The sequence below is a fragment of the Diabrotica undecimpunctata genome, unplaced genomic scaffold (genome assembly GCF_040954645.1).
Source record: "Diabrotica undecimpunctata isolate CICGRU unplaced genomic scaffold, icDiaUnde3 ctg00001540.1, whole genome shotgun sequence".
NCBI lineage: Eukaryota > Metazoa > Arthropoda > Insecta > Coleoptera > Chrysomelidae > Diabrotica > Diabrotica undecimpunctata.
Window position 1 is genome coordinate 6,101 of NW_027312427.1, and position 24,073 is coordinate 30,173.

The following is a 24,073-nucleotide window of genomic DNA, read 5'->3' on the forward strand; positions in this document are numbered from 1 at the left end:
CTTCGAAGGAAGGTCATCGATTCTTCGCTGTAATTCCAGAACTAACGGGGACATTTTATTTAAAGGGACAGTTAGTTTTGAACATGGCGTCGAGTTTTTAAAATGTAACGCACGTATTGTAATAAATGTGGATAAATTATATAATTATTAGTGTGAAATAAATTAGTTATATTGTACAAATAAAGACTTTAAATAAACTTTTAAGTGTTATAAATGTAGAACTTTTGATAATAAATAAAGACAATAAATTAGATTAATAAAAATACAACATTACTGACATATATTTTATTGTTTCAGGTTTGAATGATACATAAATAATAGAAATCCGTTATCATGCAGGCTTCGACGTCTAGCAGCAGCAGTAGCAGTATGGGGAGCGTTCATCCCCATACTGCTCTAATGAATCAGTTTAAGAGCTATGTTACTATGTTAGCCGATCCGGAATGTAAAGACGTTTTGAAATTAAAGGCTACGCAAGAGCTGAGTAAACATTTTGAGATAATACTGAACTCAGCCCTATACTCGAACTTCTTGGACCATTCTATGAATATATTTTTGAAGATATTAGACGAAGGATATCCGCTTTTCGTTGCGGAGTATAATATTCAACAAGTAAGTTATTAATTGTATTGTTTTCTCTGATTATGGTTAATTTTTGGATTTTCTTCGTTTTTGTAGTAGGACATATATAATGTGAACACTTTGACGAAGCCCAGTAATTAATAAAAGTAGCGTGTATATCAAACAAGTTTTGAAGTGACATAGTACAGTTATATTTTAGTTAGATCTCCTGTAGCATTTGCAAACTAAGGTAGCTGCGTTTTCGTAAAACTGGAACTTTTTCCAAACAACACCTTGAACGTGGATGGGCTATAATTGCAGCACCCACATTAGTTACCCAAAGTATGTGTGCAATGCTAAGACGCCAAGATACTGTAATAAATCGTCTGCATGAAGCAAATATCTACAATCGAAGACAATTCAAATGGTCACCTCTTTCCAGAGCCAACCGCTCTTCAATATTAGAGTGGGAATAAGAATTTTAAAACTGTTTAAAACATTAGGGGGCTACAATTTCATTCATTCATAAATCCAGATTTTAATTCAGTTTCTCGTCTGGTAAGAGTTAGGAGACGGCCTGGAAATATTTTACTTATATAAACATGTCTAGAGGCTTAGTTAAGCAGTACCTTGATACCATTTTCAACCTATTGTTCGTATATTGGTTAGCCCTGTCGTCGAAAACTTTTGGACGTATTGTCATGACCATCACAATACATACTGGGATCTAAATCGAATGTACGGGAGAATTACTTCACATATGCCCAGAATTCAAAATGCTTTTCATTCCGATAAGCTTCTAACAGCAAGGTTGACAGGTATGCCTCAAGTGCACATTGACAATATCATTTTGATAGTAGTCGATAAAGGAGGAGCTATAATAAAGCAACGTGGACACCATAATGTGTATTACACTTACTATTTTTCACAGTTGAGATTTTTTTGATACATGTATAAAAAAGTGTTAAAAAAAAATCGGTTGCCTGTAAAGTCGGTTTTACGGGCGAAGATTTTACGTGAAACGTCTTTTTCTCGGTAGAATATTTATTGATATGAATATTATTAAATTGCACAATAGGAACAAGGAATTGAATGAAAATAAGAATTGACGCGCTATCTCAGAGTGAAATATATTTTGTTTACTAAAACATTGTACATGTAAACTTAAACTTAACTAATTTCTATTTGAGTGATTTTGTTGAGGATAGGACGATGATAGGAGAAATAGCATCGCACCAGCGGACCGATCAGGTTTGAGTGGGAGAGAGACGCAAGGCATTCGCCGGTCCGGCGGGCCTCTCTCTCGTTCGGTGACTCATCGTAACAGACGTGAGCGGGCGTTACACTTTTTCATGAGTGACTCCGAGCCACAACCTAATTTAAGACGTTGTCACGTCAAAACGTATTTATAGGTATTCTAGTAATATTTTTAAACAAATTTTGTTGTATATTAGCCATTTAATACTATTATTGAAGTGAATACTTCTTATCGTTGGGAATCATGTTTTGGATGGGCTCGAAATCCTATTAGCGTGACGCGAAAAATCGGGACGGGTGTAGTAACCTTGCGGTATACCGTAATATATATAATGTACATACATATACACTTATTAATGAATATTAATGAACCAACAAAAAGAATAATTGAAGAAAAAAAGCAACTATACAGAAAATGGCTGACTACAAACAACGATGAAGTTTATAAAGAATATAGAGAAAAAGATAGAGAAGTGAAAAAACAAATAACACAGCAAAAGAACGAAGAATGGGAAAGAATCTGCTTAAATATTGAAACATATATAGGAGGTACAAGAACGTCGGAGTCATGGAAAGTACTGAGAGGATTGAAACAAAACTCAAAAGAAAAAACTAAATTGGGAAATATACAGGACAAAGAATGGAAGGACTACTATAAGGAACTATTAACAGAACAAAGACCACAATTCATTGGAAAAGAAAACAGGCGAAGACGAAGCAGATTCCCACAACAAGAAATAGAAATAACAGATAGGGAAATGAGAACGGCCATAAAAGCAATCAAAAATAAGAAAGCACCGGGACCTGGAGGCATCTCACCTGAGCTTATAAAATACGGATCAAAAAAATTACACCGGATGATACAATGGATATTTCAGAAAGCCATAAATGGAGAACAGCTCCCAAAGGAATGGACGGCGGCATATATGACATCTATATTTAAGAAAGGAGATAGAAAACGATGCGAAAACTACAGAGGAATAAGCGTAATATCATCAATAGGAAGATTATATGGGAAGATACTGCGAGAAAAGATAGAGCAAGCGATAAAAGGCAAAATCGGGGAGGATCAGGCAGGCTTCACGGCAGGAAGATCATGCATAGACCACATATACACACTGGAACAACTGTTGGAAAAGAAAAAAGCAAAAAATAGAGATATACACTTGGCATTTGTGGATCTGAGAAAGGCGTATGACTCTGTACCAAGGTCAGAACTATGGGAGGCAATGTACAAATTAGAAATACAGACGGAACTCATAGAAGCTACAAAAGCTCTGTATAAAGAAAATAAAGTGTCCATTAAAATGGGAACAAGAATCATAGGAGACTTCACCACAACAAAAGGGCTCCTGCAGGGTTGTTCCACATCTCCAACCCTATTCAAAATATACTTAGAGAAAGCCTTGACTACATGGAAAAGAAAATGCGAAGGCATGGGAGTACCGGTACGGAACGAATACCTATATACGTTAAGTTTTGCAGACGATCAAGTAGTGATTGCACAAGACCAAGACGACCTCAGCTACATGATGAAGAAACTACAAGAAGAATATACCAAGGCTGGCCTAGATATTAACCTCGCGAAAACAGAGTACCTATCTACAAGTGAAGAAGACATAGAAGATCTACAGATTGATGACAACGTAACAATCAAAGGAAAGGATAAATTCAAATACCTGGGGTTCATAATCACGAAAAAGGCAACAACAGAGGAAGAAATTACACAAAGATTAGGACAAACAAGAACAGCAATCCGACAACTTAACTCAGTATGGTGGGATAGACACCTAAATATGAAGACAAAAACGCAGATTTATAAAACATTAGTGCGAAGTATTATGACATATGGGGCCGAAAATTGGATCATAAACAAGAAAAACAGCAGTAAGATAATAGCAACAGAGATGGAATGCCTGCGAAGATGCTGCAGAGTAACAAGAATGGATAGGAGAAGTAATGACGAAATAAAGCAAAGAACATCAATAGAAACAGACATACTAACATATATAGAACAAAAAAGACTAAAGTGGTATGGACATGTAAGAAGAGCTAGCGACAGCAGATGGATAAAAAGAATAACCGAATGGAGCCCCATAGGAAGGAGGAAAAGAGGACGACCCCGAAAATCCTGGAGGAACGAAGTAGACGACGCCATGAGTAAGAGAGGACTAAACGATGGAGAATGGAACAACAGAGAGAGATGGAAACGGTTGAGCGAGGGAAGGCAGTGAATACTGTAGAATCCCTAAATATATATATATAATTTTATATTATAAATTTTTTTATAACAACTCGAGAACGACTGGATCCATTGGATAATTTTTATTTTGAGATATTTTTATAAAATAAAATTAAATAAAATATATAAAAAATAAAATAATGTAAAAAAATTAAAAAAATTATAAGAAATTATAAAAAAATTGTAAAAAAATTTAAAAATTAAATTAAGTTAAAAAATTAAATTAAATAAAATTAAACAAAATTAATTAAAATTAGATTAAATTAAATAAAATTACATAAAATTAAACAAAATTAAATGCAATTAAATAAAAGTAAATACAATTAAATAAAATTAAGTAAAATAAATAAAATTAAATTCAACTAAATAAAATAAATTAAATAAAATTAATTAAAATAAACAAAAGTTTATTTTAGAAATTTATATAGTCGTTTGTAGGTAAGTAAGTGTAAGTATTTACAAATGGAAAGTTTTTAATAAAAATTAATTTTTATACCCTCCTATTATTCATGGTTGTTTTTAAAATATAATGATAGTCAAAATGGAATAATTAAGCGTAAATACAAGATAATAATGAAAATATATATAATGAATAAATTCTGTATGTAGATATATTATTTATCAAATTTTGAAAATTACTAAAATCACTAAACAAAATTAAGATTTTTAACATTTTAAAGATTTTATATGTGTAGGGTTACTACATAAAAGATATTAACAATTTAGTAACAAGCAGACATAAAATTTCATTAACCAACATATAGTAATACCACGCTATAAGAAGTATTCACTTCTGTCAGCACAAAAATGCAAGTTTGAGGATTCATTATATTTTAATTTAATAAAAAGTAATTTAAACAATATTCTCTTATTTTTAGGTTAGAAAATTGATATTGGAGATGCTGTATAGACTACCGACGAATGAAAACTTACGCCCTTATGTCAAACAAATATTGTCGCTCATGTTTAGACTTTTAGAGATAGATAACGAAGAAAACGTGTTGGTCTGTTTGAAAATCATCATAGAATTACACAAACAGTATAAACCACCATTCAGTCCCGAGGTAAGTACCATAGAGTACTTAGAGAATAAATTCAATGATAACACCCGAATAACTTCAGGATATGATTTAGAAAGTGTTTGTTTATCTTTATGTAGTTTTTTATGCGTGTATTGCATCTTCGGACACGATATAAAAAAATCCCGTATTTTTTATGGGGTTAGTTACTGGAATTATTCAGAGTTTTTACGAAACTCTATTCTCCGCAGCTATCTTTGCTAAAACCTCTTTTTATATGTGGTTGTCATCTGTGATTACCGTCCCAAAATACTCTTTTACTACTTCGAAGTTGTGGTCATTAATAGTTATGTTCGGTCTAACTCTTGGTCTTAGATTTTTGGTTACTAGCATGCACTACCTGCACTTTGTATTTTCTAAGGGAACATCTTCAAATCCATCACCAAAATTCTGCGAAGGAACCACCGGCTAATGCCCAATTGCGTAGCACGTCGTCTTGTCGATGTTCCGGGCTCTTGTTCAATATTTTGAACAACAGCAACGATATTCACAGCAGAACGGCTGCTCCGGGGACGGCCAGCTTTGGAAGTATTTCGTGTTGTTCCAGTCTCTTCAAGGCGATTGGCCAAACGCCGCAGTGTTTGTCCAGTTGGTGTCGGACGTCCAGAAAATTGTGACGAAATTCTCACTGCGCCAACACAACCGACAAATTATTGTCCAAACATGGAAACAATTATTCCGTCTTCTTGCGGAGTAAACAAATGTCAAAACCGTTCGTTTAGTGCAACTTAAAGATTTTCCACTGGACTAGAATGAAAGGCACCTAGCACAAGTCTCAACGATGTGCTTTGGTTAATATCTAAGACTTTAAGGTTATTAAAGATAATAAAATAGTCTTTTCGCTAGAAAAAAAAAAACAAAACCACATTTGTGGAACCATATTTCCAGTTTATAAAGAAATAACTTTAATATTTTTGTGACAAGAGGGATATTCTTGTGTAAACTATTAGATCGTCGGCATATAAATTTGCTTTGAAATTTCCTGTTGTGAAATTTTCTGTTGCTCATGAAATGTTTAACTCAGAGTCTAGAAAGTTTCCTTGTATACCGTATACTTGTATGCCTAAGAAATTTATTATTTTTAGGATCTGGTACCGTATCACAGACTTTATTTGTATCGAAAAATATGGAAATTACTTGTTGATTATTCCTTAAAGACTCACATATATCATTTACGAAAGATACTAGATTGTCATTGATCGATCTCTCTTTTCTAAAGTCACTTTGGATGGAGGCCAATATGTAGCTGGTTTTTCTAAAAACCAAACTAATCTGTTATTTTAGATTTTTTCAATAGTTTACAAATATTGTTTATAATAGGAATTGGTCGATAAGGCGAGGAGTCGGTTTTAGACTTATATAGTTTTAAAATTTATGGATTGGTACCAAATTATAGGAAAAGTTTTCTAATGAACATATGATTAAATGTGTCTAAAAGGATTATTTTATCTGACAGTGGAAAGTTTTTTATAAAAATAATTATAATATCATCAGGACCTGGAGAAGAGTTTTTTGATAGTCTCTTTAAACTGTAACAATAAAACACTGAAACCTTTGTTTTCAAAACTTCCACAAAATTTATTTTAAGGTTGATCTGCACCCCCCAAAAGACAAACCCCAAATTCAAAAAATTTGAAAAAATTTGAGAAGGTATATGTGTTGACTAGAAGTATTTTGACAACTTTTAAACAAACTTCATGTTTTCGTTTTTGAAAAAACTCAAAAAAACTACTTTTTTCCAAGTATAAAGCGGGAAAACCAAACATAGGATTTTGTTAATTTTTTTACAGCATCAAGATATGATAATAAGAAATACTTATGAATTTTTTGAAAATTTTTGAATTTACAGTTTTGTTCCAATAGGAAAAAATAATATGTTTCGGCTTATAATAAAGTTACCGGTAAGAAACCGAAAAAATTTTTAATAACAACATATATAAAAAACTGTAAAAGTGGAAAATATTTGCAATAAAACGTTAAATATTTTTTCCTAAACATATGAAAAATCTCGTTAAACAAGAATTATGTCTTGAACTGCCGCCTTCAAATTGTAATGTAGAGAGATGGCTCCATCTGAAGCAACGGTAGTATTTATCATCGATAGATAGCATTACGTTCGGCTTCGAAACGCTTCAACGAAACGTCACACTAACAGGGTTGCCATATCAATTACTTTGTACAACACTGGCAGATAACAACAAAATTTAATAGGAATGTTATCGGTTTGAACTTTGAACCGGTCATGCTGAAACTTACAGAGTTACAGAATAGTAGATACTGCAACTTTTATTTTGAAAGTAGGATATCATAAAATTTACACTCTATAAGTAATATATTTATAAAAAACCTATTTAGTTTTAAAAACCTATTTAGGCGTTTTTAGTTAATTATTTTAGTATTTATAAAGATAGTGTTTCTTGCATAACCAGTGGCGTACACAGAATTTGTCTGAGGGGGGGGGTTTAAAATTTTTTTATGCTACCTCCATTTTGAGTCTATAAAATTTGGGTTTTAGTTTAATATAAAGTAATAAAGATAGCAGTGCCAAAGATTCAGGTATCTATTATCCTGCCTACCAACTAAAACCACCCTCTCTTACTTGTGTGCATTTGACTGTCGCACGTACCGTACTCTGAAAGTGGGGTGAAGACATTTTTGGAACACTCCCTTCTCTTATCTAAATCTTATCTATTGTTCTGAAACTATTTTCTTGTGGCTTTTAAAGTAATTACTATTTTAATGGGAATAAGCCAACTTGTAAATACAATACATTTTGGAGACGGCTATCGCCGTATTCCCGTTCTTCTCCGCCAATTCTGCCGGTTTAAGGCATGCTCCTCCTCCAAACCTTTCGATTCCATCGCTCTTCTAATTCCTTCATTCCATGAGGGTCAAGTTCTACCTCTTTTTCTTCTTCCAGGGGGTTTCCATTTGTGAAGTTTTTGGGGGCCAACGTTTGTCTGACATTCCCAAATAGTGTCCAAACCATTTTGAACCTCTTTTTTTCTATTCTGTCAATTACCGTTTTTGTAGCATTGGTCTTCCTTTCCTGCCTTGATGTTCTAGCACTTCTTCTCAAATAATCCATTTGCTAACTGCTAACAATCTTCTCTTAAGGTCTGCATTGACAATTGTCCATACTTCAGAGCCATAACAAAGAACTGATTCAACCATGGTTTGCCCTATTCTTTTTTTGTTCCTTTTGGAAATGTTGCGATCCCACCATAAGGAGTTCAGACATCCTACAATTTTACGTCTCTGAGTAATTCGGTGTTTAATTTCGGTTTGTCCCAAGCCGTTCTTAGCAATGAGTGCACTTAAATATTTAAATTTTTCCACTTGTTTGATTTCCACGTCCTCGTCGATCAACACTTCAAACCTTGCATCTGAATTGATAACTAAATATTCTGTTTTCTTCATGCTGACTTGTAACTCACATTTTACATATTCTCTATATAGACGCTTTATCATAAATTCTAGATCATAAAAATCTAGACCGGTGATAGCATACGGAGCGAAAGTAATGTGTCTTACGAAAATAGATATAAAGAAAATAAAAATATAAATAAAAAGTAAAATATAAAGAAAAAGTAAGAAATATTAAAAGCAAAATGATTAGAATAAACAGCCCAATAAAGCCCGAACAAGGAGAATATAGAAGACTAATGAACCATGAAATAAGAAATAGAAATATAACCGAAGGGGAAGACAGTGAAATTTATTAATCCACAAAGACTGAGATGGTTTGGACTCATACAAAGAAGAAAAAAAGACGCACTAATAAGGAAGATAACAAACCTGAAACCAGTAATAAACAGACCAAAAGAAAGACATGTTTGCATGTTTTAAATAACATTTTTGACGATTGACCATTTTTTATATAAATCCCACTAAAATATTTAATAATACCAGATAATTTAATTTTTAACTATCAACAAAAATCTAATATATGATTGCATGTATAAATTTAATGGTAATACGATATTCACAGATAGCGCCGCTAAGTACCTCTTTGTCGATAAAAATATTTAGATAATAAATATGTATCATTTTTCAATGATATGTGTGGATGAAATGCGTAACTTTATGTTCCTGCAAATGCGTAACTTTAATATATTCCGATTGACACAGCGGAGCAGTAAAATATTATACATAAAGATGTTAAAGATATCTTTGCTTACTTGGTCTACTAGGTATTTGATAAAATTACTGTCTACACAACTTGGCAACTCAGCCAATGGATGTAATGATAGAAAACTGTAATTTATATTAGGGTTTGAAAATACTACAGAGTCATCATGTAGAAATCTAGAATTAAGTTAAAAAATTTACCAGAGCTCATGCAGCAGTAGAGCCATCTCTAGGATCAGAAACAAATTAATTGTGGGTGAAGATCAACCTTAAACTCTTATCACTACAGCTGTTTCGGCTGATTGCCTTTCTCAAGTGATCCATTTTTGGTATGCGTTTACACTTTATAGTCTCTGATGAAATAGGTTGAGGAGGGGAGAACTGTTTGTCTCAAGTTGGTCATTCAGAATTATATCTGTGTTTTTTAATTTGTTGATTTCCATAGATTCTAACAACGATAGTTTAAGGCCTTTATTTTGAATGTGAAGAATTTTAAATTCGTCATTAAAAGAATTATTATGATCTAGAAGGTGAAGTGCGTATGTAGAATTTGTTTTTCTATTATTGAAAGCCCTTTTCTGTTCTTCTATTCGTTTATTAAAATTTCTACCAGTTTGACCGATGTAAGTTTTTGGGCAGCCGCCACATTTAAGTTTGTACACACCACTGTGTAAGTGTTTTTTTATTTTGGCTCTTGTTGTTTTTAATATATTTGCCTAGGTTGTTATTTGTTCTGAAAGCTGGAGTTATTGCTTTATTTTTTATGTGTTTGGCTATTTTTGTTGATATTTTGCCTGTATGTGTAATCGAGCAGAAGGTACTGGGTTTTTTCTCTGGTGGTGGAAATACTAATTTCAGGGCTTTCTTGTACAAACAATTAATACAATGTTAAATCAAAAACTACACAAGATTAAAATAAATTTTGTGGAAGTTTTGAAAACAAAGTTTTCAGTGTTTTATTGTTACATAAAATGAATTTCCATCAAGTATCTAACGGTCGAATCCATCAATCTCTTTTGGAATGATATAGGAAATTTAATTGATCATTATTATTTATTATAGAAATATTTATTTTATTATACAGTATACTCCCTCTATAACGAACACGGTTATTACGAGGTTTCGCTTATAACGAGATACATTAGATGTCCCGTGAAATTTCTATTGAACTATAACCGTCTGTAGCGAGGCAAATTTGGTTATAACAAGAGAAAATAAGATCCAAAAACGTGTTTTTTTACGTTTTTGGTCGGGTCGTGGCTATAAATAAATACCTTTTCAAACAGACCCTCAATAAACTTAACTGCAGCCCGCAATAAACTTCTTTACAATGAATAAATACAACTGTTTCACATCTTTAGAAAATATGAGGGAATGATACTGGACCATTTAAAGCAGTTAAAAATGACAGAGTTCTTAAAATTGCAGAAGCAATAGTTTATGATATCCTTGAAAATACGCTTTATACAATATGTAGTTGGAAAAAAAAATATAAGTACAGATTTTTTTATTTTAACGTATATCATTGATAATAAAAGTAAACAACTCTTTTATGTTTTAATATATTTCATTGACAATAAAAGTAAATAACTTTTTTTCAAAAACGCCATTCAAACAATATTTATTAGCATCTTATATTGCTCCGAATGGCTTCACTATAGGAAGTTAATGGTTTAGAAAACTACAGATTCATATGTATGCACAGTATTATTATTGTCTGATATAACGAGATCGGGTTATACCGAGGTAATTAGTCTGTCATTTCACTTCTCGTTATAGAGGGAGTCTACTGTATTTTGTTTACTGTACTATTTACTTTTCATATTTAAAATCAGCATCTAAAATAACAGACCTTTTTTCCTTTTGTATAGTTTGGAGCGTTCTTACGATAAATTTAAATATTATATTTAATTTTAACATTTGTTTTACATTTTACGTAACATGCTTTGTTGTCTTGTAGATTCAAAAATTTTTACAATTTGTGAAATCCATATACTCAAATTTACCTAACCATATGAACAAAATTTTTGAACCTAAACCACCGATTAAAGTAAAAGATTTGAGTGAAGTAAATATTGAAGAATTACTGAAAGAAACGTTTACTATGACTGTTATTCAAACCGAAGCGAGAAATGAAGACGGAACGTTGATTGCTGTAAGTTTTCTTAATACATACATATTTTTTAGCTTTTTCATTTGATTTTATTTACATGTTTGTAATCTGTTAAACATTTAATTATATAAGTATTTATAAATATTAATAATATTAGTATTTACTTCTAAACGAGATGATTCTCCTTTTAAATATATATTGAGGTTACTCGTCAGACATTAAGAAATGTGCTATAATAAACAAAACTTTTAAATCTCATTTAATATTGTGTACGTAATTCAAACATTGTTTATTGGTATTTTCTGTTTTCGAAAACTTGTTCTGCTACTACTCAAAAACTTGCAATCATTAATTTGTATAACTATCCAATATACCTATATCCAACAAATAAAACTTTCCAAGACGAACTAAGTGTAAATTTTTTTACGCACAAAAATTATTTCGCAATTTAGGTATATTTGCAAAAATACTTGTTTTCTGTATTATCATGGAGTGTTCGGCAAGTTTTTAGATTTTCCGTAAGATTTTAAATCAATAAAACGTTATGAGATTTCCATAATTTTTTTCAATATTATCATTTTGAAAAAAATGTTAATAAATAATACTCAAAATAACATTTATCTGCTAAATTTTTTGTGTTTCTCACTCTAAAGCCGTTTGATATGTAGTCACAAATCCTTGTAACTCAACAGAATCTATATATTAATATTTTTTTTAGTATTACTTAATTCCGAAAGCTGTTCTTTCTTTGAAAGTTCTTCAAGAACTACCAATTATAGTAGTTCTAATGTACCAACTGTACAAGCAAAGTGTTCACCAGGACGTTAGTGATTTTATACCATTAATAATGAATACCATAACTCTTCAACCCACCTTAAAGCAAAGGCAAGCTGAGTCCTTTAATAAGGAGATATTCGTCGATTTTATGGGAGCTCAAATAAAAACGCTTTCATTTTTGGCATATATTATTAAGATTTATCAAGAAGTCGTCCAAAATCACTCCTCGATGATGGTACAAGGTATGTTGGGACTTTTGACGTTATGTCCCATGGAAGTAGCGCATCTTAGAAGAGAATTGCTTATTGCTGCACGGCACATTTTGGCAACGGAATTGAGAAATCGTAAGTAATTATCCAAATACATTTTATCATGTTTTATTGTTAGGTTTACTGATATATTTACTCATGGGATTATTTAATATACATTATTTAAAGATGCCCAAATTACATGATTTTCATATAAATTTTGCATATATTATATTTTCATCTAAATGTGTCCATATATATATATATATATATATATATATATATATATATATATATATATATATATATATCTGTTATATATATATATATATATATATATATATATATATATATATATATATATATATAATATATAGTAAACTCTTAAATATTGGGGAAATCTGCAAGAAATACTCTAATGTGTATCAATTGTTTCGCCGAACGTTTTCGCCAAAGAGAATTAATTTGGCTTCTTCAGGGCTGAAAGAGAATAAATTATAATTAGCTACCATATATTATCTATTAAAACATTATTGATCTTACCGTAACTTAGAATTGTAGAGTTAGAATATTAAAAAATTTTGCTAGTAACATAGTGGTGTTTTTTTGTTACTATGTGCAAAAAAAGTTTTTTATAAGAATTGAAATGTATGGTAGCTTCGAACTTGACACGTAAAGGCTTACCCAAGGTTAATCGAAAAACCCAATGCAACTACATTTAAAAGGAGGTAATTCTTTGAAATGTCGGCAATAACGCGCTATCTCAGAGTTTTTTAGATAGTTAAAAGTGAGGTTCTGTTTAAGCCAGAACGCAAGCGCTGACAACTTCATTATATTTGGTATGAATCTTTATGTCGTTAAGGTTCATTGGTGAAAACGAATGAATTTAAATCCCAGTAAAGGGAAATATTATTTTGATTTTCTTTATTTAATTATATTATATTGTTCATGTATTATTGAATCTTATTGAGACGTATCTAAGAAAAGCAAGGGAATGTTATATATTTTTTTGTTAATGAAAATTAATTATAAAGGTATGTTAGTTGTTAATGGATATATCAGTCAAGTTAGTAATCTGTGATATAGTATTGTTCTTGGTATCTGATTTAAGTAACAAGTGGTATATATCGCTTAGATTCTTGATGTCACTCTTAACATTAATGGAGAAATCGTTAAGAAAAATTTATTTATATTATATTATATTTATATATATATATATATATATATATATATATATATATATATATATATATGCAAATTTGGATTTATATGCATTCAGTTGCTATTTGAAATAGAAGTATGTGAACCTATATAAAGTGTTAAAAATATTCGAGCACATCGTCAGTACTCTTGCAAGTGGAAATTAACGCTATTAGAAAAGCATAAACGTAAGTTGTAATCATTGTCGATATTCAAACAATCAGGATTACAATAAGTTTGCAGAAACACTAAGTTGGTACGGTAATTGAATTAAAATTAAAAAAACTAAGTAGTGGTAACATCATTTACATATATTTGCAATGCTTGAGACGTTCAAAAATTTCCTCATGTGTTTATAACCATAAATATACATTTATTGACTATATTAGACTTATTCAGTGAGTAGTAGATAGCAAACTAAATCTAGAATCTACAGAATGAATATATAAAAATATAATCCGTAGATCATAATCGTGAGATATGCACACTGTATACAAAGATCAAGGCCGCAACAAGAAGAAACACTCACGAAGAAATAATTCAATAGTAGATAAACATAAAAACCTACATTAGAAAAATGCAGATTTCTTGAAATGTGGATAGAAGAATTATTCAAAGAAGAGCAACAGGCAGAAACTGATGATTTTGGATGTTCAGGACCATCAACCTACACTCTTAAAGCGGGAATTCACGTTCTGATATTTATTCCGACTTGTGGTCTAACCTCTAAAGTTGGATCCGATATCGGACCATGAGTGGGCTTGCTGGATTGTTAGAACTTTAGTTATATGAGTCGGAACATTTAGAGGGACCGTAGAGGAGTTGAAAGTCGGATCAAAACTTTCCTCAGTCAGCACTTGACCTTGGGTACCTACAGCGGGCCTTGCGTAATGAACATTGAAGGAATTTCTGAATTTATTGATATCTACAGAAATGGTCTCTGTTTGTGGGATACTAGTGGTGCTCTATACGCGAACCGAAATTCGCAGAAAACAGCCTAACAATACCTGCTGAATGTGATATTAAATTACGAAAACACTGCCAACATAATACGAATGTTCTGCGGTAGTTTCTGTAATCATTGTCATCAACGGCATTGAGAAACTTCGTGTCACAATAGATCACAGGATCAACGAATAATTTTTTCAACCCACATTTTTTCCTTCTTTTCAAATGGTGAAGCTAACGAGCACAATGCTGTTGCCACTTTCCTCCACATAATTATATTTGAGTAGCCTTTACTCGACCCATTTTTTGGCTAAGCTATGTATACCACCGTTAAAATAGACTAGGAATACTAGGACTGAAGTTGGAAGTCGGAGCGTGAGTGGAGCCGACTATCCAACCAGAAGTCCTTCTAAGTGGGACTTCAAATCAGAACGTGAATGCCCTGCTTAACGAGTATTCTTAATAAAATTTAAAAATTTTATGAATTGCCTGGAGTCTAGTTGATTTCCACGTACAAACCCTTTCTTAATGAACCAAGCACTTGAAATCCTTCTTTTAGTTAATCATTCTATCATAAATAGAGAATTGGGGGTAAACGTTAGCATGTTCAGTTTGGCTTTAGAAAGCATTATTTTTTTTATACGTATTTGTATGTTTTATTGCCTCCGAGAGAGAATTTGACAAAGTACAAAATTACAAACTGCTTCAAATAATAGGAGAATCTGATATCGATGAAAAAGATTTACGCCTTATCAGAAACTTACACTTAGTGAATAACATAAAGAGTGAATGTACGAGTAAGCAAAAGTCTGTTTCTTCTTCTTATATGTAGGACCTTAGACCTATTTTTGTTCGATCATGTGGCTGTAGTCGTATTTATGACGGTTACTGCCAGCTCTATCGCTATGTTTTAAAGGCTTCTTCTTGTGGTCTGGTGCCTGTCGGTGTTTGGGTCATTCTTGCTTTTCGTGCTAGTCTCTCACTGTTCATTCTTGTAACATTCCCACCTCCCCTGTCTTCCCAATCCTTTGTTCTAGAAAAATGTCTTATTTGGTATTATGTCTCAATCTTTTTCAGCAATTGATGTCGAGGCACTCATTTTGACGTTCCAAATATTGTTTTTCTTTCTGATGTATCTGCTCTTGTTTCTATCGCATATATCATTATTGGTGTTACACATGATTTCTATATACGTATTTTCCCATCTAATTCATATCCTTATTCTTTCAGATGACATCTCTTAGAGATCCTGATCTATAGTTTCCGTACACTCTCTTTAAGGATTCCGTAGCTGGATATTTCTACTCCCATATACAAAAATATCGAAACTTGTTCCATTATTTCATTGTAAATTACTATTTTGCTTTGTCCGGGTTCTCTTGCCACCACTAAAGATTTTGTCTTATATGTATATATTTTCATATTGTGTATCACAGCCTCTATTTTGAATGTTTGTACTATTATCTTCGTTATCTGAGATCAAGATTGCGTCATCTGCTTACAAAGGATTTTTATTTGTTTTCTGCCCAAATTGTATCATTGTCCTTCCTTTTTAATTTCTTCTTTGGTTTTATCCAATACTAAATTGAATATTAGCTGACTTACTTTATCTCAATGTCGAATTTCCGAGTTGATATCTACTTACGATGATAGTTCATTCACAATCTTAATTTTCATTTTGTTGTTAGTGTTATTTAATGCTTTGTTTTAGCCAAATTGACAGGTGACTTATTTGGCCTCGATCTTGGAGGTTCAGAACCTTTTCACCATACTGTTGAACTGGGGTTACATATACAGAATGGATTTAAATGAGGAATGGTACTCAAAGTAAATTTCCTATAGAAAAGCCGAGAACTATTTTCAGTCGTCTCAAATATATCCTAGGTAATATTCACCTGAACATTTTTATATAACAAGACGAGTCTTGAGATGCTATGGGTTTTCATTATGTGGAGTTAAAGCCTAGGTATTGATCAATACAAGATCTAACTACTAGAAGCCTTTGAAATGTTTTGATATAGCCCCCTGCTCGGAATTTCATACATCTATAATTTCACAAACAACGCTGTTATCCAATGTATGAAAAAAGATGTGGAAATTATGCTTATTGTGAATATCAGAAACATATACTTAAAGCATGCGATACGCAATGAGAAGTACCAATTAATTTAACTAATTTTTTAATGCAACATATAAGTCAAAGGAATTCAAGAACATCGTGTCGAACGACATCGCAACTGTAGAATATCAGACAATGAGTGGGAAAGAATCTTCTTCTTCAAGTGCCATCTTCGTTCCGAAGGTTGGCGATCATCAGGGCTATACGTATTTTCGAAACTGCTGACCGAAACAATTCGTTGCTGCTACAGCTATACCATTCCCGTAGATTCTTTAGCCAGGAGTTTCGTCTTCTTCCTATGGACCTTTTTCCTGCTATTTTTCCTTGCATAATTATTCGAAGCAGTTCATATCTTTCGCCTCTTGTAATGTGTCCCAAGTATTGCAGTTTTCGTTTTTTGATCGTAAATATGACTTCCTTTTCTTTATTCATTCTTCTCAATTGGGAAAGAATGCGATACATTTATTCAGAGTGACTATTGTAACCGTTTCAAAAGATTTAAAAGAAACTCATTATATATTTCGATTATATTTTTTTTTAATAAAACTAATAGCCCCATCTATCTGTCAAGTACCTACCTGTAGCCGACTCAAGGATTCTTCTGTAATTCCCAAATATATCCGGTAGATGAGCATATTTTTCAACTTGTCACTCACGCCCATTTCCAGATTCAGGCGCCATGATAGCGCTTCGCTTTTTTCTGTTAAGACCGTCCAACCGTTAAGACGTGTTTCCAAAGTAGGTCTCAATTCAGAGACCCTTATTGGAGAGGCTATAATGCTGCTATTATATTTCTAATACTCGTCACAAGATAGTATTGCTATGGAGTTATTCCAGATCATGGCCCAGTAGCAAGTAGCAGTATCTTTTTATGGAATCCCTAACCCCTCTTATCTAGGATGGTGGTGATTTGATATAGTATGTAGCTGAATCAATTTGGTGACTGATTAAATAAGAAGAGAAACAGAGCAGATTAAGGTTGTACCAATTTTTATTATACCTACTTTCAAGACAACAGAAATGATTATGAACTCAAAAAAAAATGAAAATATAGTGAAGTGTTCTAATTTAATTTAAAGGTTTATTTTCTTCATTGTTCCTAGTTGATAAATAACTATATTATTTTCAATGTAAACAAATTTCGAAATTTGGGGTTAATATATATATACATTCATTTTCTTTATAACCAATTCTTAATTTAATACGATACAAAGATTTTTTGTTTATGATAATGTTAACATAAAATAATATTTTGGAATCCCTTTGGGATAACGTAACTTTTAATGTTTTCTTTTTGTTCATTACTAAGAAATAATAAAGAATAGTTTTCTTGTAAACTTTCAATAAATCTTAATTTTTTTTGCTCTTCCCCTTGGAGGATAAACCAGGGGTGGCGTCCAACAATAAATTATAATTTCATATTATCTAATTGTGCTTGAATTTAAGATACGATATAGTTTCTATATGTTTAAGAAAACCCCGCCCAATTCTCTTCGACAGTGAGCGATTCAGGCCTTGTGTATATTATTGTAGCACGGTAAATGTTACAAAATGGCGCGCCAATCGTGGAGCGTGTATCTTCATTATAAAAACAACGTAATATGTTTATGATTTCTGTTTACATTTCGTATTTTAGACTCAAGTTGTTTGTGTATTTGCTTTTACCCAATTTTTGTTTAATCAGTTTAACTGGTACGATTTTCGTTTTCCTTTAATTTAATCTTCGTAAAATTTCGTAGAAATAGTCTCGTCGTATTTTTAATTTTGTGAAATACATAATACGTATTTGGAATGTTTATTACGTGTGCATTTTAATGGTCGTATTTTGAATGGTAAGATAATCGTCTGTTTATTCCCCGTCTGCCTAAGGTAAACATTCCATAAGTGAAAAATGAACTTTGTTTATTTCTTTATAAGTGTTTGGTATGGATTGAAACCTTGAATTTATTCCGGCTTATATGTTCAAGCATTTTAATTTTATATTCTAGTCCTCAATTCATTTTCTTTGCAGTTCAGTCTTTTTGTTTATAGGAACCATAATAATTATATTCCTCAATGTGTTTATTTTAAATAAACGAAATGGCTCTTAGCGTTCGGTATTTGAAAAATCAATTAAGTGAATTTTATTTCTTAACCTTGATTCATGGTTTTTATTTACGGCAAACAGCCGGGAACTATATCTATATACAGGCTGTCCCGACCTACCTAATTCTAAAATGTGTTATCTGGTTTCGTGTAGAATACTTACGCGAAATATTCTTTTTTCGAGGATTTGAAGTTGAGTTCTTTGATATTAGGATGTTTTTAATATGTTTTTTTTAGTCTGTTATCTGTTAAATTTTCTTTTTAATTTGTCTTTCGTTTATTTTAAAAATTTATTTTTTCATAGTTTACTTTTTCGTACTTTGAAAAGAAAATTTTATTTCCTGAAAAGGAAAATGCTTTCTATATTTTACAGTCCATGGTTCTTTTGTTTTGCAAGTATAAGGAAGTAATGATATGACTTCGTTTCTCTCTGCCTAAGGCGTCTTTGTTGAGAATATAGAGCGGAAATATTGTTATTCTCCTTCTGTTATGTTAATTTTATGTCTTTGTGTGGTCAGATGTAGTAGAAGTATGTTTTTGGTACTGGAATTTATTGTTATTTGTGGTTTTACCTTTTTCTTTTCTCGAGATGTCCTGTAGGACGTACAGGCACGTGACCTGTATTATTGTATCTTGAGTTATTTGTGTGGATGTCAGACTGTTGTATACGCAGCAGCTTTCTTTTTTTTTGTCGTTGACATTTTTGCGGTCTTCTAATAGTTTATTAGACCACATATATCTTTTTGCTTTGAGACTTTTGGTTAAGGCTCAAAAGCTTTTATTTATTATCTTGTGTTCATGATATGGTACAAGTGAAGGTTGGAGTAGTTTACTGTTGTCTATTGTGACTCTTTGTATATACAGAGGTGAAACAACCCGCTGCCGCCTATTGTGAATTTATCTTTTATCTTTATGTCGACGTTAAGACCACGTTTGTTTAACAATTGAAATAGTTCTGGCGCTACCGTAAATGACCCACTGAGAATTAAAAGTTATATTATTTTGACTCTATTGGAGTTCTGCTAAAGAATGGTAAACATTTCTTTGTGATTTGTATGACGACCATATTGGATTCAATTAGGTGTCAAAAATGTTTTACTGTTCAACTTTTTTTATTGTTGTGGTGTGTTACATCCAACATCATGATTTTTATTATTAACGATGGACTGTAATATTTTTCTATTTCTTTGGAAGATTGTAATGATTTTTCCGTTCCTTTTAAGTCTTATCGTAAGTTTTTGTTTCGTGGAAGACTCTTATGATTTTTTTTTGTTTCTTTTGGAAACAACAGTTTTAGACTAAACTGTTTGTGTATCGATTATGGTTTGTATGCCATAAACCCATTTTCTTTCTTCTTCTCCAAGATTGTGTATTAACGGTTTGGATTTATTTTCTTCTTTTGTCCTTCTGGAAGTCTTCTTGCTTGGAAATTTTCTACTGTGATCAATCCCAGAGGATATTCTTATGGAACTATTGGCCATCCTGTCTTTCTTCTTTTGCGTTAGTTCAATTTTCAACCAGTGGTTGGAAATTCATTCATTGCTTGACTGTCATAGTCAACTTTATTATTGTTTGATGCTATTTAGGTTGTCTACCTAGTGGATAACCATAGCGAAGCTTGCTAAGACTACTTAGTTGGCCACCCGCCTTTGTTGAGCTGGAAGCATCCCTCTTTTCGCTCCCAGAAACTTTAACACTGGTCTGTTCCACACTTTTGGTTAGGTTAGAGCCATATTTATAGAAATCTGCCATTGGTCGTTGTGCCTAATAGCCAACGAACTGTACCTGATGTCGATTCATCAAATCGAGCATCCAGTTTAATTTTGCATGTAAATATGTCGTGATTTTTGTTTATTTTTTATTGTTTTATTTAGACCTAAAAGCTTATCAACCAGTCAGTGTTTCGACGGATAATTCAGATTTGTCTGAAACCGAATAAATCAGTTTTCTTAAATTTTTAATACCTTTCTTCTAAAATGTTCAGTCCATTCTTAATTTTAATTTTTTAGTTGATTCCCTTTACGCCTTTGCGTACTTAATCTTGGCTACCTTCTCCAGCGACTATTCAACCCCTCCGTGGCCCGTGTACAGGAAGAGTTGCGCTAACGCGAACTTTATCCTGGAGAGGATTCGTTTCCTTTCCAAATTTTTTGGCGTGGGGTCAGTACAGCACTGATACCCTAGTACTTAGTACATTGAATACCACTTTGCTTCGGCAAATCTGTCCCTTAGTGCTTCTTTCCCTTCAGGAAGTTGACACGTTTCAATTTTTTTTGAGCTGTCTCGACAACCCTTGTTTTATGTCGGTGGTGTTGACTATTAGTCAGGGAGCATCCTGCTATAGTCAAGTGGATTAGTGGACCTATCCCTATTCCAATTAATAATTTTGTGTATCTCAGATGTTGTCGCAAAGAGACGAGCCTCTGGAAGTAGTGTAGGAGACTCCGCACGTCGATCTCCAGAGCAACTCAGTTTGGCTCGCACCCCAGTTCGTTGAACTGTTTTACTTTTTATTATTATAATATTGATCATTTATTGTGTTCAGTATGTCTATATATATGTCGTATTTCTTTGCGACATAAATTTTATTTTTATCTTATCTTATTCTACCTCGGTATTATTCTCTCTCTAGTTTGTATTGATCGAGATCTTAAGTTTATGCTACCCCGACCAAGAACCTATATTGATTTTAAGGGTGTTTGCAAAATTTAATCTCATTTTATTTTTAGAATGCCTTGGTAGAGTGTGATATTTTTATGCTTATGTTAGTTTATATTACAATAAATTGTACATACCTTTAGTTGTCTTCAAGTGGATACAAAATTCAATTCATCTTATTTTACGGATTTATAAATCCAAGTAATTTTTTTTGGTATCTATACCAAAGATATCAAGATTCCTCTGTCTAGTTACCAATGATAGTTCATTATAGTATCTGTTCATTTGCCTAAGTTTTACTCTTAGTGTGAAGACCTTCGAATTTCGACTCTCTATTCGAAACCCCCCAAAATAATGTTTGAAAAGATTATTGCTGTCTAACATCCTATATTCTGAATGGCCAGACACTGAGGAAGGCTAGGGATGAAGTAAGCGGATTCCGCTAGTTGACTCGTCGGAATGATAAGCCATTCATAATTGTATTTCAGTAATAAATCTAGAATAACAGCTTCCCGCGTCAGGAAACTTTTTTTAGTTCTCCAATACCTGTTTAGTTATGTAATCTAGAATTATTTAGACCCTACCCGAAGTTGACCCTACCCGAAGTTGACCTACCAATGTTGTCCCTATTATAGGCGGATGATACACGTTAGTTATCACAAATTCTAGTTGTCATACTAATAACTAAACATCAGCCTTTTTTTTTGTTTCTAAATATAGATGTGTCTTACAGAAATTCTGATGTCTACCTTTCCCAGTAAACTTATTAAGGCTTGTCTTTGTAGAACTTTAATGTACCCAATTTTGAACTATTAGTAACTCTTTCCTTTTATTTGTGTATTTCTAAATGTGTCTATAATGACGCGCTGCGTTATTACCTTATGTTATTCGTAAATTAAGTCATAGATGAAAGACTCTATGCTTTCGAACAACGATGACACATTTGTATTTTGTATCTTATGGCGTTAATGATACGATTGTATTATTATTCTTATGTTATTCGTGGATTAAGTCATAGATGAAAGACTCTACGCTTCCGAACAAACGATAACATTATTTTTTTTGTGTTTTATTGTGTTAGGTCTCATAACGACTACGCAGTAAATTATCTGTTTTGTATCTTGGTGACAACACTAGTATGTTTTGCTTTATATTACTTATGAAATTTCAAATAATAATATCTTAATTATATTGTTTCGATTGAATGCGAGCATTTGGTCTCAAATAATGATTTGTAGATATGTTTTGTTTTATTCCGCTTTGTTCATGATATTGGTTATAGGTGAAATACCCTATGCATTTTGAGAGTGAGCATGCAATTTTTTTGTTTACATTTTTATAGTTGAGTCATTTCTATGCGTTCTGTTTCGCTTTGTTCTGAAATCTTTGAGTTGTTCCCACGTGAGTTGTGAAAGAAGGATTCTGTGAGTCCAGATTGTAGCTACATTTGTCCATTCTGTTTGTCTTACCTCTCCGTATATCTATTCCCACTTTTGAAAAGGTTAGTATGGTGTGCCACCATGCCTAGTCCGATTCCACGCTGGTACCCAGTTGAAATCGTGGGGAGGGCTGTGTAACCGTTTCAAAAGATTTAAAAGAAACTCATTATATATTTCGATTATATTTTTTTTAATAAAACTAATAGCCCCATCTATCTGTCAAGTACCTACCTGTAGCCGACTCAAGGATTCTTCTGTAATTCCCAAATATATCCGGTAGATGAGCATATTTTTCAACTTGTCACTCACGCCCAATTTCCAGATTCAGGCGCCATGATAGCGCTTCGCTTTTTTCTGTTAAGACCGTCCAACCGTTAAGACGTGTTTCCAAAGTAGGTCTCAATTCAGAGACCCTTATTGGAGAGGCTATAATGCTGCTATTATATTTCTAATACTCGTCGCAAGATAGTATTGCTATGGAGTTATTCCAGATCATGGCCCAGTAGCAAGTAGCAGTATCTTTTTATGGAATCCCTAACCCCTCTTATCTAGGATGGTGGTGATTTGATATAGTATGTAGCTGAATCAATTTGGTGACTGATTAAATAAGAAGAGAAACAGAGCAGATTAAGGTTGTACCAATTTTTATTATACCTACTTTCAAGACAACAGAAATGATTATGAACTCAAAAAAAATGAAAATATAGTGAAGTGTTCTAATTTAATTTAAAGGTTTATTTTCTTCATTGTTCCTAGTTGATAAATAACTATATTATTTTCAATGTAAACAAATTTCGAAATTTGGGGTTAATATATATATACATTCATTTTCTTTATAACCAATTCTTAATTTAATACGATACAAAGATTTTTTGTTTATGATAATGTTAACATAAAATAATATTTTGGAATCCCTTTGGGATAACGTAACTTTTAATGTTTCTTTTTGTTCATTACTAAGAAATAATAAAGAATAGTTTTCTTGTAAACTTTCAATAAATCTTAATTTTTTTTTGCTCTTCCCCTTGGAGGATAAACCAGGGGTGGCGTCCAACAATAAATTATAATTTCATATTATCTAATTGTGCTTGAATTTAAGATACGATATAGTTTCTATATGTTTAAGAAAACCCCGCCCAATTCTCTTCGACAGTGAGCGATTCAGGCCTTGTGTATATTATTGTAGCACGGTAAATGTTACTCTGAGATAGCGCGT

The 24,073-nt window shown here is 32.2% G+C and overlaps 1 protein-coding gene across 1 annotated transcript; it reads left to right on the top strand.

Annotated features, from left to right (window-relative positions):
• Positions 1-318: 318 nt before the first annotated feature.
• On the top strand, positions 319-12,504 carry LOC140431625 (transcription-associated protein 1-like; the record flags this gene model as incomplete). Its single annotated transcript, XM_072519519.1, has 4 exons — positions 319-612; positions 4,939-5,124; positions 11,231-11,425; positions 12,102-12,504. Coding segments are annotated over exons 1-4 (1,063 nt in total), but the record flags the coding sequence as incomplete, so codon positions are not given.
• Between the last annotated feature and the right edge of the window lie 11,569 nt (positions 12,505-24,073).